Consider the following 18,547-nt stretch of genomic DNA (forward strand, 5'->3'; position numbering starts at 1 on the left):
TGAGATTAGAACTACTCAAAGCACTAAATGCTCATCTTTACCGGAAACGATTAAGGCGGGTTGCTTGCTGTGAATTTATGGAAGATCTTGTGGAAGACTATGACGACGATCAGGGGGAAGAAAGACGTGATTTAAACACACACTTACGTGTCATCGCGTAAAAATGGCTCAATCTGTACGTGGTCTTGATGATTAGCTAGTAGCTTAGGGGGCGCGTGTCTCTCGTTAATTCGGCCTGCTCTGAGCTCGTTACGCTGACGAGAACGGACGCTAGAGATTGCGGGACGATAGTACAACTATTTAGCCTATTCAGAACTGTACGTGATTGGATCTGGCATTGCATCGCTACTCTTGTGCCTGTGACATCATCACTAAACGTGAATGTCCGTCTGTGTTACTCCAATTTAAGCAACATCAAGAAACAGCAAAGGCTTCAGTAGTAGAAACAGACAATGGCAACCACCTCAAGCGAAACAAAGGCATGGAGCTCTCCAAAGTCAACCAGTGCTCTTCCAGCTGGCAGATACCCAGCCCCTAACAATGCCCATCATTTGAATCCACACGGTTTACTTCCAGGCGGGGTCGATGGGCCAAAATCCTTGGAATACGAACGATCTAGAGCTACATTCCCTCTCGACAATGTGAGACACCGTTTGGACTTTTGAAGTGGTTTGATTTGTTGTTTGGTGGCAAACGTGCGTGAATCATCACCACCACGATGATAAATTTGAGGAAAATTGGTTGATCAGGTTGACTCAAGATCGCAACCATGCAACCCTTCGAGTTTTGAATGATTAAATCAGTGGTTGCACTTTGGTTAAAGACTGAACTGTCTGGCCAGCTTGTCGCGTGAAAAGCCTGACGCAATCTTTCACGGACAAATCCTTTCAACATTGAATCGTCATTGACCAAAGCATTTAATTTAGGTAACTCGCGTCTTGTATTCCGACAATGAACTCGAAATGCAAGAACGTGTCATCAGAGTCGTGTCCAATGACCCCGTCTTTGACAAGACACACCTACACCACCGCAATCACGAGGAAGCATTCTTGCAATCAACCAGAGCCGCATACCGTCTCAACGAACTCTCCAGAATACACAAATGGGGAAACGCTGAATGGCACTACGCTTACTCTCTCCTCGAAGGCTCTTCCCCGATGGCACTCAACTTGTCCATGTTTATTCAAATCATTAGGACCGAAGGAAGTGCAGAACAGCAAAAGGATTTAATCAACAAGATTGTAAACTTTAATATTATCGGATGTTACGCTCAGACTGAGCTTGGTCATGGAAGTAACGTTCAGGGGCTGGAAACTGAGGTTTCGTATATTGAGGCTACTGATGAGCTGGAAGTTAACTCGCCTTACTTGACTTCTGGTAAATGGTGGATTGGTGCTTTGGGAAAATCATGTACTCATGTTGGGTTGATGGCTCAATTGATTATTAAGGGCAGAAGCTACGGTGAGTCTTCAAGATGGTTTGTGACAACAATAGGTATTCCTTGGCTCACTCTTTTTCTCGGCAGGTATCCATTCATTTGTATTCCGTATCCGATCAGAAAAAGATCACTCGTTACTGCCAGGAGTTATTGCGGGTGATATTGGTACCAAATATGGTCACAATGGTCTGGACAATGGATGTGCTTGGTTTTACAAATGTGGGTTCATAGCCAGAGCCTTTTGCTCTCATCGAGCTGGAAACTAAGAACAAACATTTAATCTATAGTCCGTGTCCCAAAAAGCGCTCTTCTAAACAGATTCTCAAACATTGATACCAAGGGAAACTATGTCCGTAACAAGGCCAACTCAAAGTTGGTCTACAATTCCATGATGTCTGTAAGAGCTGGTATGGTTCGAGGTGCCGCTGGTACTTTGGCCAGAGCTGCTACAATCGCAGTCCGATACTCTGCCATCCGTCGTCAAACAGCAAACTTGGATCCTGTTTCTGTAAAGGACAAGATTGGTGAAGAGTACACTAGAAATGCCGCTAGACCTGCTGAGACTCAGATTTTGAATTATCCTCAACAGCAAGTATGTACACTGTACATTGTTAACCAGAGTCATCCTTTTTTTGCTTCGTCGGTCCCTACTAATTCAAACCTCGTTTTGTAGTATCGATTATTCACTTCCATCGCTAAATCATACGCTTTACATTTTGTCGGTATGGACATGATGGCACAATACAACAGTTTCATGGACAACTTGAACAAGGATGACTTTGACCGAGTTGGTGAGTTTGACAAAAACCAAACGCTGAGAGACAGACTCCGTACCCACCCTGACTTGCGTTTGTGATTTTTAGCACAATTACAACCCGAAATCCACGCAACTTCTTCGTCGTTGAAATCATTGGTGACAAACATTGCATACGATGCTATTGAGGACTTGCGAAGATGTTGTGGTGGTCACGGATACCTTACAGGAATGGCAAATGTATGCATTGTTTTACCACATCTATGCGGTTCTTCTTTGCGCGTAGATTCTAAAAATGATTTTTTGTCTTTCCTTTAGATCACCAACAATGATTACGGTATGTATTTGTCCTTTTCAAATCTCTTTATATGCTTTTCAATCAAGCTTATTCTGACTGCCACTCATTATGTTTATAGGCATGATGGTGAGACAATCGAGCCGTGTTCAAATACTGCGAGTCTTCTCATCTCCTTTCTGCAATAGGTTACAGGCGAAGGCGACAACTACATGGTAAATGCTTACATCCGTTTGCCATTTCACCAAACATATTTTTTATACACACTTAACCTATATTATTTACAGATCAGTCTCCAATGTACTCGCTACCTCCTAAAAACATTCAACAATCTCAAAGCATTGAAGGAACCAAACCTCAAACATACCACAGACACCACTGAATACTTGCTGGGTGCTCTGAAACCCGAATTCGATCACCTGAAATGCCGTGCAACTTCACAAGAAGACTTGTTGAACGTAAATGAAATCTGTACCGCTTTTGCTGTTCGAGCTGGACGTTTGGTTAAGGAACTCGCCCAAGAGATCACTGATGGTGCTACATTTGTGTCAAGACAATGGGAGGTACGTGGCAAGAAAACCGACTACTAGTTATCCGCCAATGTGGTTCTCTCGGTAAGTTTTACTGACATCACATCATGGTAGGCCAACCGAGTGTCTAAAGCACACGGACAATACATCATCATTACTTCCTTTGCCAAGCAATTGGACGATAAAAAGACTTTGGCCAAACTTGGCCCTGATGCTGCCAAAGTCATGAGGCAATTGTTTGAATTGTTTGCATTGTCGACTATGGAGTGTGAGGTAAGAGTTGTTACTTTCAGACCGTGATTGAAGCTATTAGTGCTCTACCGTGGTGATCAATTGCACATGCTCTGCCGTGGTGAACTTTCTTTGTCTGACACCAACATACTTTCTCACAGCCCGAATTTGGAACAATGGGTTACCTCTCATGGCGTCAATACTCATGGATCCGTTCCCTCGTCCGAGACATTATCGACCAAGTACGACCCAACGCTGTCGCACTAGTCGATGCCTGGAATTACAGCGACTTTGCTCTGCACTCTGCTTTGGGACGATACGATGGAAGAGTATACGAGACTATGGTTGAATGGGCTAGCAAGGTAATGACAAAAAAACCTCGCACAGAAGATAATTGATATGTGCTGACAATTTTTTTTAAATAGGAACCACTCAACAACGGTAAACACTGGCCAGCATTCTCAAGCTGGAATGACACTTACAGGCCCATGTTGGAGAATGATGGAAAGAATGGATCTGTTGTTTCCAGACTGTAGACATTGTTGGTGCTGTTTTGTTGTTTCTTATCTTGAATGAGTCGTCTTGGAAATAAAAATTTAGAGTCGTAACCCAAATCCTTGCTGTTTCAGATGAGCCTGTGGTCTTATATAGCAGTTTCGGGTCAGTATTGGGGACCGCCTTGACATCCGTGTCACTTTCGAAATCGTTGGGAAGGAGGTGGTGAGGGAGAAGAAGACTTGGGTGATGAGATTGGCATTTCAATGGTTTTGGACGTTATACTCGGACTGAGTTGGTCATGGGAACTTTTAAGACACTGAAGCGACTTGTATTGCAGGCACAGATGAGCTGGAATGTAACAGGCGATTACGCCGATTACAAAACCCTTGAAGGGAGAAGCTCTAATGCAACAACTAAGGCTCAAATACGATCCTCTGATTGTTTTTCTTCCGACATTCTACATTCTAATAATTTGACACAATGCCTATAAGTACACAATCATGATGTCGTACAGTGTATGAAACTACGTGTGAGGGGTTAGCTCAGTTGGTAGTAGCATTCGATTCCAATAATACTTGGAACTCCATCGAAAGGTCACGGGTTCAACTCCCCTACTCCTCAGTTTTTTTCCTCGTGTTTACACGATGAATCTCGATCAATAAGACCGCGACCGCATAATTCAAACACTTCCCCTTAGACGATTTATATACGCTAGGTTCCGTGTATCGGATCTATTGTTGTGCACTAATTCTTTCCACGTGGAATCATACCAGTCTCATCTACGAGTGTATTTACTTTCAGTGTATTTACTTTCATGTGCATACGCTCCAACATTTATGAAATACATGTTGCTTCAGCAATTCGGCTCAAGAATTGTGTCTTCCGTTATTCCACAGGTGCGCGTGTTGTTTCAGCAAATCGCGCCTATGAGTTCTCAGCCTGCCTCCGGTGTTGCTGTACTGTCATTTCATCTTGGCACTTGGACTTTGTTTTCTCATTGCTCCCATAAAGTTGTTATGAAGTAAGGTAATATAGTATTATTGTTGCTATACACGTCCCTCAAGATCCCATCATTATTGCAGTCTAATAAGCAGATCGACGTCATGCCAGCCACGATGCTCTCGGCAACAGAAACCTCCACGCCTTTGGAAACATTTCGAATTCAGCTGGCAATATACCTAAACCCACCAAAAGCAAACAGCGTCAGAGTCATCATGCACCTTCAATTACGAAACAAACGACACGTACCTGCATACTCTCCGTCAACCTCAACAGGCACAGGCATTTCTGATCTCGGCCTCGCAACAACCCTAGCAGCCTTCTGATACACCCTCTTCCCACCACCACCGCCCTCACACTTCGTCGCCGTAGTCCCATTCTGTAGTGCAGGTAGCACACTCGCCACAATATCAATCACTGATACGTCCTTCGCTACCCAGACATCAAACACACCATCTGCTGGATGCGCTCTCGGACACGGTATGAGACCTCCACCAAAGTATCGATTGTTGCCCAAACATGCGAGGTATACGTCACAGTCAGCGGTCATCGTCTTGTTGTGCTCGTCGGACATCGTTATGGAGACGGGCAGGTTTCTGTACGTGAAACCTTTTAGAAAAGAGAGGAAGAAGTGGGTTGAGGAGTCCCCTGAGAGTTGGCGGAGTTTGGGGGAGTTGTAGAGGCGTTCTATTATGGAGGCGTGGATACCGAAGCTTCCGACTAATGATGGTATACTTTATTACTTCAGAAACATTTAGATGTGTTCAAACGAGAGTTCTTACCATTGACAAAAGTATAATCAACAGGCAACGCTCCTTTCTCATGCCCCTGTTGACCTCTGGGTCGCGAGGTATGCGCTTTACACGCATCAAGCGCGACAGGGACACCATGTGTAAGTACACTCATTGAAAAATCAACATCCCACACTGCAGCACTTGCACCTTTTGGGTTCGAGTTCAGAACGCCCTTTAAGAAATCACACGACGAACTACAAAGATCATAATGAGATCAACAAAGTCTTGGCAACACAAAATCAGATCATTTACCCAGCAGGTATCATTCCAATCGTACATCCCTTCTCTACCCCGTTCGCAGACACATATCCTTCAACAACCTGTGACAAAGTCCCGTTACCTCCAACAGCCACAATTAAATCAGCTTGGAAGGTCTCAACGGCATCTTTAGCGAGCTCTATGGCGTGGCGATGGTACTTTGTGATCCAGAGCTGGAAGTTTGGAAAGGCTTTACGGAAGCGTTGCGAGATCTAATTTCGTGATAAAGGAGTTGACAAACTTAATCGGTCGGTGTAAGGAATCTTAATATAATGCAAGCTTACAGATGCAAATACACGTTTTCCAGCGTTACTACCAGCCTTCTCGTTCAGAATACACACGACCTGTTGGAAAAAGTGGTGTGCAAAGTCAGTTTTATCAATGATGAACAGTTTTCAAACACTGCAGATGAAGTTAAACCACAGGGTTACGTTTCGATACGTCAGAGGCTCCTCTAACGTTTCAGCTACCGCCATTCAAGATCAAAGTCGTGACTTCGAAAAAAAATTCAATCCGGGCGGAGATATGGCGGAGGTCGTGACAAGAACCAAATATATTTTGTTGTGCGAACTATGCTATAGTTGTGACGATGCTACTACTACAACTACTACTTGGGCCCTTTCATGGAAGACCTCTTGCTCTTGCCAGGCCTAACCTTCTTAAAGCCCTTCTTCTTTTGAGCCCCATTGGCTCCCATTCCACCACCATTATATTTGCGACCATCCTGTTCAAATGCTCGAGACTTCATCTTCTTTACACTAAATCCACTCTTCTCGATCGAGAATGTAGAGTCAGCGGTATTACTCTTTGAATGCCTCTTTGCACCTCCAAATCCATACTTGGAGTCTTTATACGTTCTCTTTTTAGATTTGGCCTGATCTCGTGGATTGCCACCTTTAGTGAATCCGTTTGGTTTGTTTCGTGTGGCTGATTTGTCAGACCTACTACCAGAAGCCTGTTCAAGTTGAATATCAAACTCGTCAGCACCACCATCATCTTTACTATCACTACCACCACTGCTATTATTCTTTGTCTTTTTACGAGCCAGTTTAACAGCATCCAGAGTAGCCTTCTTGCTCTTTGCACGTTCAAGTATCTTGGATTGTTGTACTTTTTTACCAAACTTCTTGAGGTCTCGCAGTTTCTTTGCCTTTTCAGACTGTTCTACTTGTAGGCGTTCGTCCAAGAGACGTTGACGTACACGAGCCATGTGAGCATCGGTTTTCAGCATTTCGGCAAAGTAGTCGTCTGGACGAGTGAATGGTATAGAAGCAGCTGTTAGAGTGGATTTGGCGGTTGTGGCGGCATGGAGGGCTTGTTTATATATAGCGAGTTCTCGCTTTGTATCATTATGTACGTCTTCTGGAGTTTCGAGGGTTGCTTCTAATGGTGCTGTGGATGTGACTGCTAGCGTTTCAATGAAGGGTAGGTTGGCTGGTAATCGTATCCTTTCCAAGTGGGCTTCCATTCCAGGCTACGGACAAGAAGGGCGAGATTGAATGGGTTCGAAGTGTAAGATTTTAAGATCAATAATTGAGATCAATAATCAACCACATACCACATTGTTGACTGCAGCTTGTTTCACCCACTTGGGCCTCTTACTAGCAGCAGCGACGGCATCATCAACATCTTCCTCCATATCCCCTTCCATATCTTCATCCTCGTCATCTTCATCTGCATCACCGCCACTAGCTCGTAGCTCCTTTTGCTTCATCTTCAGATATAGCATCAACTCCTTTTCTTCTTCCTCAGTCAAACCGTCTTCATCTTGACCGGCGACCTCGTCGTCATCATCTATAGGAGCATTCTTCTTCTTCTTTTTACGAGATTGCTGCTTGTTGTTTGCGTCCATCTTCTCGAGCAGCTCTTGATCCAAGCTGCCTCCATCTATAAAAGCATCTACTTCTGCTAGATTTACATGCATGACGGTATCGTCGTCTTCCTCTACTGCTTTGCGCTTGATGCCCTTCTTGGACGGCATTGCCTTCCTCTTGTTGTCCTTCCTCGCCATTGCCTTGTTTGCTATGTGGAGATCAGAAAAAAAAAATTGGGAGAGACGAGTTGGGAATTGTAACTTCTAAACCAGGTCTTGCAATTTATTCGAGACAACGGTGCCGTATTCCGCTTAATTAAGAACTACATACGACACGTTTGCTACAACGCATTCGACGTGTTTTTACATATTTTGTTGATGAAATTCAGCTAGAATTCCAAGCAATTACAGCTGCACGTCTACGTTCTCTACGCGAATTCTGGAATATGAACGTAGAAATCATATTGTGAACCGTACCTTCAACCCGGCCGTCGGACGGCAAACGTTTCTAGTCCCATGTCCCTGTATTTGACATTTGCTGCGAGCGGAGAATCTCACCGTTTATGACAGCGGAATATAGAGTGATTTGGAACTAGGAACTGATAGATACCATTGTTCATCGTATTACCCGGATCTACTTGAAGCGACCGTCAAGTTTTATAATCTTGCCTTTTTCAACAATGACTGAGACAATGGACGTGGACGATCCAGAGCCTCAAGTTGCTACTGAAGTAGTTAGGCCTGTATTGAGCGCTAGAAGGCCGCCTGAAGATGAGATTACACCGCCAGACCAGTCGAACCATGTAAGATTTTAGTTGCGTGGAAGTGAAGCCGTTCTGACTTTTGATATTGTTTCTAAACTGATTACTTTGAATCTTAGGTTATATCAAATATTGTCATGGGAGTTAGTACGTTGGTCAACGTAGCTTCAACTGGTAAGAGTTTGTACTGAGATGTTGGACCGTTTTGGTGATGGCTACTGACTAACCACAACTCTTCTTTTTGCTCTCAGCTACGACAATTGGTTTCGAAATCGCTAAGTGGTCTACTCGTTTTGGTCTAATGGCCTCTAGGACGGTTGTGAACGGAATTGGTACGATCATAGCGAGACAGCACTGGCAATTTTTTGTTGTTCTACCCACGACTTGGCTTGCATCCTGAGCTCTAAATTTCGATTCTTTGAGTTGCAAGTTGATGAAATGCTAAACGTACAGATATCCACTCTTCAACCATGCTGATGCCACAATATATGTTTAGGCGAAATCACAGGACTCACACCGATATCTACTATTGTGTCTGGGTCTCTCGACGTTGCTGAATTCTTTGCCATAGCTGGAATCACTACTGGACAAACTGTAACTAGTGTTTCGTTGCGAGCAGCTAGTGATTCTCTTTCTACGATTGATACTTTGGTAAGCTATAGGCCATGCGAAATCATACCCGAATGAAATCTCATTAAAGCTCACTCGCACTCTCTCTAGTTTGGAAGTGGTGAAACAGGCAAAGCTGTGGCCGAATTTGCTAGATTAGTGAAGCGTGAAATGGGTAGAGATGATGGAATGGGAACGCCCATCAATGACCTCAACATATTCGAGATTTTAAAGTCACTTACAACGTGGGTTAGTTTGCAATATCTGACGCGTCAAGTTTGGGAAGAAACGGCAATAAGTGGATGCAAACAGATATTTGCTAGTCCAATTATCGAAGAGCTCATGGACGAAGATGAAGAATACCAAGATGCAGCCGACACCCACGACAACGCCAACGCCAATGGTAATAGTGATCGCAATCTGCCGAATAATGATGACGTTGTGCTGGTCGCTTCAGAAGGAGACGTCAGTCAGGGTATAGTGGGTGATATAAAAGACGCAGGCTCAGAACCGAAATCATCCTGGACAATCCCAACAGAAAACAATTCCTTCAACCTCCAATTACTATTAAAAGACATCAAACGAGCATCACGGTATTCTATAGGAACATATGGCACCACGATTGTAAACTTCCTTGTAGATGGTGTCCTGCCAGTACCATCAATACCATGGGAGTCGTGGCTCCGAAACGAGCAAACCACACAATCTTGGTTACGAAACGAGCAAATCAGTAACCAAATCCACCGAAATCATGACACGCTCGCCACCTTGGCAGATGTCCCCGTAGCGTCTATTATCTCATCTTCATATGATAATCGACATGCTGTAAACTCTGGCCGATATCATCCAACATTCTATGTTATCGTCGACCATCCTCATAAACAGGTAGTACTAGCTCTACGAGGAACGTTGTCGATACATGATTTGATGGTTGATTTGACGTGTGATTTCGAGACTGTGAAGCTTCCAGCAGGTCAAGAAGCTAGAGTCCATGGTGGAATGTGGAAGGCTGCTAAAGCTCTCTCACAACCTCGAACTCGTGTATATGAATCTATAAAGAAGGCGCTGCAAGAGTTGCCTGGATACTCTCTTCTGATAACAGGTATGAGTATTTTTATTCAACCATTTTTGTCAATTTTGAACAAACAAACTAACTCAGTTAAATTGATCAAATGAGGTCATTCGCTGGGAGCTTCACTTGGAGCATTACTCACAATGCAGTGGGGTGACGCCAATACTGGCACGATACATGAGCTGTCTGGACTTCCTGTTGGTCGAACGATACAATGTTTTGCTTTTGCATGTCCTCAGGTAACAAAAAAGCCCCTTATCTCCTGTTGTAGATGTGACAATGGTTTCACTAACCTTATATATACATAAAATAGGTGGTCGATAAAGCAACAAGCAAACTCCTACAATCCATAATCCTCTCCGTCGTAATAGACGACGACATAATCCCACGCCTCTCGCTCGGCTCAGTTCGAGATCTCAAAAACGTCGTTATCTGGATGCACAACAACTCTGATCTAACCGTCGGTCTGACTCGCCGAGCAATCGCAATAGCAACATCTTCACACCCGGAAATCCAACCGTCAGAATCCCAAATTGACGCTGGTCTACGCTACGAGATTGAAAATGCTTGCCTGAATAACGAAAAGTTATATCCCGCTGGACGTGTGTTGTGGTTGATGACAGGAAGGATTTATGAAGTGGTAGATTTAGAAGCTGTGTTTGGGTGTCTTGTGTTTAGTAGTGGGTCTGCTGGGAAGCATCTTCCTCATGTGTATGAACGGGCTATAAGCTCATTGTAAGGTATATTTGTGTATTGTATATTTTTGCTTCAAAACAACACAATTGCTATTGAAAACATTTTATGAAAGCCAGGCGCAGGGTTTTATGGTTCTTTGGTGTTTGAGGAGAGAAGGAGAGTCTACGATGATTAATAATCTGAGACACGGACTCCAACATAAGCCTAGATAGTGACGGTTGGGTTTTGGCTTCGGGTATAATAGAAATGAGGCAAGCAAAGTGGTTTCCAAACATTCTCACGTAAATAGAAGCTGTCTTCTAGGAGAGTTTCAGACCTGAAGAGTAGAGGATATGCTAACTCAACATGAAGCTCTTAACAAAGTTGGGAAAAGTTTGCACGCGTCAAGAACGGAAAGTATGGACGCTTGGGAAAGACGTAGCAGAGACTGTTGTGGGTTGGGTGAGCCGACAGGTCATATACACTGAGCTTCTCGAGGCAGACAGTGATTTCACTTTTGCTACAGAGACGATCATCAAATGGAACCATACGATAAATCTGTGGCCAAATAATTGAAATCGATGTAGAATCTCTTTTGGATTCACAACTTTGTCGCAAACGTGTTGCCCTTGATCACTTTAACTACGCAATGTGCCACATGCAACTCAAGACGAAGCTCGGACGCACGTGCTGCGAAAGGCTATTGCAAAATGCTACAGGTCAAGCTATCTACATGCTCTACTAAGCTGCAACATTGTAGAGTACTTGGAAGACACTGGACTGTTGATATTGAGCCTCAAACTGAATGGATTGAGTCGTGACTTCGGAAGCTCAATTTTCAAACCACAACGTGCCACAAACGGCTGGGTGGACATTTTATATCTAATGGACCATGCAGACATGGGTGTTAAAAAAAGCCCTGCCTGTCGTTTGCATACAGGCTCGGCTGAAACCAACAGATAAAGCAAGAACTTAGACGTAGCCGCCAAATCAATAATACAATAATACAACGTACCTATGATTGCATATACGAAAACAAGTGCACAATTCGCGATTGCGCATAGTGCATCCAAATGTCCGCTTTTAGCGGACGAAGACCATAAACCCCAAGGATTTATCGTGTCAGATCGGTCACCAGACAGCAGGCGAGGCTCAATTGCAAGGGTGTTAGTCACCAGATGTATAACTTTTGGCGGATGCGACGTGAAAGTCAGTGACCCTCAGCTCCCAGGGGTTCAGAAAAGCCATGTGTCAAACCTGAACCCTGAGGACGCTTGGACATTTTTGTTTGTTTTTCATGCGTGACTTTTGCATTCTTATCAAACATTTCAGCTACATCGATTTCGTCTTCAAGTCCCAAGTCCTCGTGCTAAAAGAACTCTATTTGATTCTTATTACTTTACTGTCGCCTTTTCCCAAAACTTGTTGCAGACCAAAATCAGAAAAATGGGCGACGAGGAGAAGAAGCTTGGCAGCTATGAAGATGTCCATGAAGCCTGTGAGATCTGGTTTGTTTTAAGTCCATATTTGAATACGTGACTGCAATAATGCTAACTTGACTCTGGCTTATTTTAGCATGGACGCAAGCTGAAGAAGCTGCAGTCCGATGGCACATAGACAGGACGTAAGTTGCAACGTCTTTACTGTGCTTTTACGATGTGTTTTTGTATACGCTTCAACTTGGGTGCCTTATGGCACAAACCTGGCAACATTTTCAATTTGCACGCAACAAAGTGAATGGCAGTGACGACTCAGTTTGAGTCAAAATTTTGGTAACTGACAGGAAATGAATCGTCTATAGAGTCATTCCTGTGGCATTGATCATGTATATCTTTGCTTTCCTTGGTGAGTGCTGCAATAATGTTTGGATGTTGTTATTGCACCATAAGAAAAACAGTTTGTGGAAAGATCTCACAATTCCCATGGGGTTGACTAGACCGTGTAAACATTGGTAATGCTCGTGCATACTCTTTAAGCACTGTCACCGGCTTAGGAGCCATGGAAAGGTGGGCATCTTTGTCACATTCACGCCAATCTAAGTTGTGCCCTCATTCCAAGGCAATTTGGTGTTCAGGGACAACGGAATGGCGGGAAATGACTATAACATGTTGTTATCCATGTTTTTTGTGCCTTATTGTGCCCTTGAACCTTTCTCCAACCTTGCTTTGATTCGTTTCCGGCCATCTGTTTGGCTTTCGCGTATCATGTTGACTTGGGTATGTACTGTTCTTCTTTTCAAGGTCAAAGTATACCGTTTCTAACCGCTCTCTTGAATCAGGGTATATTTTCATCTTGCATGGCTGCCTGCTCTTCCTTTCCAGCTATAATGACTGTTCGGTAAGGTTCCACTCTGAGGGTCAGCTGGTAAATCACCATGTGCTCGACATTCATTGCCTTTCCCACGAATTTAGAATCTTGATGGGTGCGGCCGAAGCTGGTAAGTGTCTCTTGCGTCTCATTGGTCCAAACAATCATTTACCATTGCTTTCGTTAGGTCTCTTCCCTGGCATAACCTTCTGGCTTACGTTCTGGTACAAACCAAATGAAATATCTGGTCGTATTTCCTTCTTCTATGGTGGTTCTTCATTTGCCACCGCATTCTCGGGTCTGATTGCCACCGGCGTCTTCTACAGTGAGCTTTGCATAGTCACATACTTCGTCTTTATCAAGTTCCTTGTACTGAAATCAGCTCTTGTTCTTCACAGTGGATGGAGCAGGAGGTCTAGCAGCTTGGCGATGGATCTTTGTAAGTTTGCCTCAAGATTTTGTTCAGTCAAACACCTGTCTGACTCCCCTCCTAGCTACTTGAAGGCCTTCCTCCAGTCATTCTCGGCGTGGTTTTCTACTGGTTGATTCCGGTAAGTGCGTTTGGGTTTGTCGACTCATCAGCACACAGTTGTAGTTGAAACGACACACATTCTTCCAACACACACTATTAGGACTACCCTGAAACTTGTAAATTCCTGTCCGAACGTGAACGAGAAATCGCCGTTACTCGTCTCAGAGTTGATCCTGCTGCTGGTGATACCAAGGTCTTCAAAATGGATGAAGTTTGGCCAGGTAACATTCATTGTGACTGTTTTGACGATGGAAAAGGTTCCTAACGGATACTCTTGATTCGAAAGTGCTCCGTGAACCTCAGATCTGGTTTCAAACTTGCGTCTTCTGTTTGGCAGTTATTCCAGGGTATGTTCTTTTGCTAGCCAACTTGGTGCTGGATTAAATAACAATATCGATTGAATGTATGATCTGAATGATAATGCTGCCATTTAGGTATGCCATTGCGTACTTCCAACCTACAATTCTGACATATCTTGGATATACCGGTGTGGCTGCACAATGGATGACCGTTCCAACCAATATATGGAATGCAATCAGTAAGTTCACAATCGGAACACTTCCAGCCAAAACAGCCAAAATAAACCAATGTCTCTAATGTGCTTCCCACCCCCATCTTCCAAAAAGTGTTGATCATCTTGTCCAATCTCTCTGATCGCCTTGGAGACCGTTCTGGAATCATGATCATTGGACAGGTAAAAGTCAGGCTTGTAAGGATAGCTCTCAAATCAGTACTGAATCACATGCCATACAGTTCATATGTGCAGGGGCATTCCTTGTGATGGCGAATGTGTGGAGTCCTCCTTCTGTGGCATATGGAATGCTCTTCGTAACTCCAGGTATGATGATGGATGAGCAAGCATTGCCACAAATCATTTGCAGTTTCGGACACAATTTAGTAACCTCAAATCATCATTCTGTATGCAAACCATAAATCTCACTACTTTCATCTCTTTTATTAGCCAACGGTACGATTTTCTGCTGAATATTGAATATTTGAAAGCCGAGTCGTCTGATTTTGCTTCAAACAACGTAGCTGCCACTGTTTCATTGCTTCATGGCTGGGTTGCAAACAACCACAAATCGCACACTGCCCGTGGATTTGCAATGGGATTGATGAACGGTCTTGGTGGAGTCTGTGGTGCAATTGGTGGACAGATGTATGTTAAACAACACCCACGTTCTTGACAAACTGAAAAATCAAATTAACTTATCACTCCAACAACAGATACCGTGCAGCTGACGCTCCCCATTTCCCAATTGGCAATTCCATCAACGCTGGTGTATTGATTGCTGCTGCTTTTGTAAGTTGATTTGGGTTTGGTTTGTGATCATCGGTTTGCGTACATCTCTGACTGGCTTGTTTTGACTTTGGCAAATTAGATTGCATGCGGTGTCCGTCTATCCTTCATCATGGCAAACCGTGCTATTGATCGCCGTAATGCTCAGATCTTGGCTTCTGGCCGTGCTCTCACTCATGACGAGACATGGCGATATACACTTTAATTCAGTTTCGTGCTCAACCTCGAACATCTAATATTTGTGGTTTTTGGGTGATTTGTAGTTTTAGTAGTCAAACAAATCAATTGAAATGATAATTCTTTGATGTATGGATCACTCCATTCTCGAGCGATAAGGTCTTGCTGCAATTGTTTCAAGATTCCATCTTTTTTGGTTATTGCGGAGCGAAAGAAAGAGAGGCCCAAAAGGTATGCTTCATATCCTGATCGTAGGCTGTCATTAGATCGAGAAATAATAATTAAGGTTTTGGCGTCGGTTATAACAACCGCAGAAATTGACATATTGACAGGCAACGTAGTTTAAGCAGATTCCAAAGCTAATAAATGAACTTGTACAGAGGAATGAGGAACTCCAAAGCAGATGGTAAGTAGGGTAAGTCCGCTGTCAAGCTCTTACACAGTTGGGACATGCGTGTTTGCATGTGCAATCGAGTATCGAAAATGCGACTTCAACCCTGAGACGATCGACAAATGGAACCGTACGAACAATACATGACAATACATGTAGTCGATGCAAAATCTCCTCTCGATCTATCATTTTCTTGCAATAGGTGTTGCATGTGATAACCAAAACTCTGCAATCTCAAAGACCAAACCAACAGAGTTGAAATACAGATAGGCGTGAAGGCTTTATTTGCTACTAGTGAAAGCTATCTCCATTCCTTATAGGTCTGTATAAGCTGCATATATTCACAGTACTCTGTCGATCTGAGCCTCAAACTCAGCACTTGGATAGAGTCGTGACTTCGGAAGCTCAATTTTCAAACAACTAAGTGTCACAAAAAGGGTGGACAATTGATTCTCTGGTTCCCATAGGTCCAACCTTTCCCTTTGGTGGACAAAAAAGGGACGCTTTCCCCCTTCTTGCCCTTCAAACCCCAACAAAAAGCAAAGGCCCAATTAGAGTTTGGATCGTGTACCTGGGCCAAGGGTTGAAAAAGGAGACAAAAGGGGCAATTTTGCAAGATAAGCCATCCCATGTGATGAAGGGTGCTTTTTCATATGGCCGAGCATTGGAGTCAAAAAAACACGTAAACTTCTCCACTTCCAGCTTGCACATTCTGAAGAAACCCAAACTATACAATAATCAGGCAAAAGCAGTATAATGACTGATATTGAGAAGAAGGGCGTTGAGCCCACTGAAGTTTACACTATTGGTATGTGTTTTTGGACCAAACCGTTAAACGACGCATTTCAGAATTCTTGGTTTTGGTTGATAGCGTTTCTCACTTAAACCTTACACTTTTCATCAGATTGGAGTCCCGAAGAAGAAGCTGCTGTAAGATGGCACATTGACAGAACCGTCATTCCATTGGCGTTGGCTATGTATGTGTTTGCCTTCCTTGGTAAGTCGTCAAGAAACTTGGATCGTAATACCCTTTTTGGCACGTTATTCAATCTCAATTCCTTTTGATAGATCGTGTAAACATTGGTAATGCTCGTGCCTATTCGTTGGACACGAAGACGGGTTTAGGTGCAATGGAAAGGCAAGTGTCGAGTTTCGGGCAAAGTCGGAAGCATCGTGAATATATACCCGATGGCTTCATTGTATTTGCAGCCACTTGTACTTATTCTGAACTAATCTCCTTGTCAATCTCAATAGGGATAACGGGATGACTGGAAACGACTACAACATGGTGTTATCCATGTTCTTTGTTCCCTACTGTGCTCTTGAACCTTTCTCCAACCTAGCCTTGATCCGATTCCGTCCTTCTATTTGGCTTTCACGTATTATGTTGACTTGGGTACGCTAGCAGTGTTGGGTGTTCTGGGGTTTGAAAGTTTTCATGGTTTTTAACAATTGTGCTTTTGACAGGGTATTTTCTCGTCTTGCATGGCTGCTTCTGGTTCATATGCTGCTCTTATGACCATTCGGTGCGTGTTGTTTATTGGTGGCTTCCCGTCATCCCACTGCTCTAACACACAATACCCTCTCACGAATTTAGAATCTTTATGGGTTGTGCCGAAGCTGGTAAGAGCTTCGTCGTTCTCATTCGCCCAAAACATTACTGATCAATGTTTTTGTCAGGTCTCTTCCCTGGAGTAACTTTCTGGTTGACTTTCTGGTACAAGCCAAATGAAATCTCTGGCAGAATCTCCTTCTTCTATGGTGGTGCTTCATTCGCTACTGCATTCTCTGGTCTGATTGCCACTGGTGTGTTCTACATGGACGGTGCAGGAGGCCTTGCTGCTTGGCGATGGATTTTCGTAAGTGCTTTTGTATTCTCAAGTCTCGGTTGTGGTAGACAAGCATCTCTAACCGAATTCAACGTCCCAGCTCCTTGAAGGTCTCCCTCCAGTCATTCTCGGAATTGTGTTCTACTTCTTGATACCCGTGAGACACCTGCTTGAGTGCGATTAGCATTGGATTTCAGATCAAAATCTAACAATGAACTCCATGCATGTTCTCAATAGGACTACCCTGAAACTTGCAAGTTCTTGTCAGACCGGGAACGTGAAATTGCATGCAACCGTCTCAAGATCGATGCTGCCACAGCAGCTGCTAAAGAATTCAAGGTGGATGAAGTATGGGGTGTCTTGCGAGAGCCTCAGTTGTGGGCTCAAACCGCAATATTCTTGTTGGCCGTCATTCCTCAGTAAGTCCAAAGTCATTCACACAGACTGCCTGCCTGCCTCCTTGCCACCACAACGTGAATCTAACGTTTTGCTCGATCAGATATTCAATTGCATACTTCCAGCCTACCATTTTGACTTACATTGGATACACCGGGGTCGCCGCGCAATGGATGACCGTTCCAACCAACATATGGAATGCCATAGGTATGTTTACTTTTCCTCTTCGTATTTCGTTGTCGTGAAGCTTACATTCTTGTCACTAGTTTTGATGATCTTGTCAAACGTATCAGACAGGATTGGTGACAGATCTGGAATACTGGTTGTTGGTCAATTGATCTGTTCCATAGCCTTCATCATCATGGCGACAGTCTGGTCACCATCTGGAGTTCTTTATGCAATGCTCTTTGTTACTCCAGGTACAGCTCTTGTCCTCTCGATTCATTCCGGATGAAAATTATCAAACTCAAGACTTCAACTCTTTTATTAGCCAACGCCGCGACTGTGTCATTGTTGCACGGATGGGTTGCAAACAACCACAGGAGTCACACTGCTCGTGGATTTGCTATGGGCCTCATGAATGGTCTTGGTGGTGTTTCTGGTGCAATTGGTGGTCAAATATACAGGGCGGCAGATGCTCCACACTTCCCAATAGGAAATTCCATCAACGCTGGATGTCTGATTGCCGCCGCATTGATTGGAATGGGAACCCGTCTCTCTTTCATGTACATGAACAGAAAGATTGATGCGAGAAATGCAGCTCTAGTGCGTTCTGGTGTTGAACTCACACTTGAACAAAAGTTCCGATACACTCTGTAATCGGATTTCTGCTCCTTTAATGTGAATTCATAATTGTTTGAAGCTTGATAGTTGAAACAAATAGTAATA

General features: G+C 43.7%; 5 protein-coding genes across 5 annotated transcripts; 4 read left to right on the forward strand and 1 right to left on the reverse strand.

The window, feature by feature from the left end:
• Window positions 1-452: 452 nt before the first annotated feature.
• Window positions 453-3,784, forward strand: POX1 (acyl-CoA oxidase; the record flags this gene model as incomplete). Its single annotated transcript, XM_031170978.1, has 13 exons — window positions 453-641; window positions 927-1,461; window positions 1,526-1,657; window positions 1,726-2,030; window positions 2,112-2,229; window positions 2,302-2,432; window positions 2,511-2,529; window positions 2,609-2,616; window positions 2,676-2,702; window positions 2,775-3,050; window positions 3,132-3,290; window positions 3,410-3,610; window positions 3,674-3,784. 13 exons carry the CDS (start codon window positions 453-455, stop codon window positions 3,782-3,784), a joined length of 2,211 nt encoding a protein of 736 aa, XP_031023017.1.
• A 1,063-nt stretch (window positions 3,785-4,847) lies between these two features.
• Window positions 4,848-7,808, reverse strand: SmJEL517_g05051 (uncharacterized protein; the record flags this gene model as incomplete). The annotated part of the gene is made up of 7 exons (XM_031170979.1): window positions 4,848-4,924; window positions 4,995-5,432; window positions 5,528-5,733; window positions 5,792-6,009; window positions 6,082-6,141; window positions 6,453-7,271; window positions 7,356-7,808. 7 exons carry the CDS (start codon window positions 7,806-7,808, stop codon window positions 4,848-4,850), a joined length of 2,271 nt encoding a protein of 756 aa, XP_031023016.1.
• Window positions 7,809-8,290: 482 nt separating this feature from the next.
• On the forward strand, window positions 8,291-10,791 carry SmJEL517_g05052 (uncharacterized protein; the record flags this gene model as incomplete). The annotated part of the gene is made up of 7 exons (XM_031170980.1): window positions 8,291-8,413; window positions 8,491-8,545; window positions 8,623-8,703; window positions 8,868-9,022; window positions 9,092-10,082; window positions 10,158-10,291; window positions 10,366-10,791. 7 exons carry the CDS (start codon window positions 8,291-8,293, stop codon window positions 10,789-10,791), a joined length of 1,965 nt encoding a protein of 654 aa, XP_031023015.1.
• A 1,382-nt stretch (window positions 10,792-12,173) lies between these two features.
• Window positions 12,174-15,071, forward strand: SmJEL517_g05053 (uncharacterized protein; the record flags this gene model as incomplete). The annotated part of the gene is made up of 19 exons (XM_031170981.1): window positions 12,174-12,225; window positions 12,303-12,351; window positions 12,529-12,572; window positions 12,664-12,733; window positions 12,802-12,943; window positions 13,006-13,064; window positions 13,139-13,164; window positions 13,222-13,359; window positions 13,433-13,473; window positions 13,529-13,585; window positions 13,667-13,787; window positions 13,853-13,913; window positions 14,001-14,104; window positions 14,193-14,260; window positions 14,320-14,404; window positions 14,528-14,533; window positions 14,602-14,725; window positions 14,794-14,869; window positions 14,949-15,071. The coding sequence occupies 19 exons, from the start codon at window positions 12,174-12,176 to the stop codon at window positions 15,069-15,071; spliced, it is 1,446 nt and encodes a 481-aa protein (XP_031023014.1).
• Window positions 15,072-16,190: 1,119 nt separating this feature from the next.
• Window positions 16,191-18,478, forward strand: SmJEL517_g05054 (uncharacterized protein; the record flags this gene model as incomplete). Its single annotated transcript, XM_031170982.1, has 12 exons — window positions 16,191-16,242; window positions 16,339-16,431; window positions 16,503-16,578; window positions 16,689-16,830; window positions 16,902-16,960; window positions 17,032-17,057; window positions 17,115-17,293; window positions 17,364-17,420; window positions 17,501-17,682; window positions 17,763-17,866; window positions 17,926-18,078; window positions 18,150-18,478. 12 exons carry the CDS (start codon window positions 16,191-16,193, stop codon window positions 18,476-18,478), a joined length of 1,452 nt encoding a protein of 483 aa, XP_031023013.1.
• Between the last annotated feature and the right edge of the window lie 69 nt (window positions 18,479-18,547).

Source organism: Synchytrium microbalum (genome assembly GCF_006535985.1).
Source record: "Synchytrium microbalum strain JEL517 chromosome Unknown SmJEL517_scf0041, whole genome shotgun sequence".
NCBI lineage: Eukaryota > Fungi > Chytridiomycota > Chytridiomycetes > Synchytriales > Synchytriaceae > Synchytrium > Synchytrium microbalum.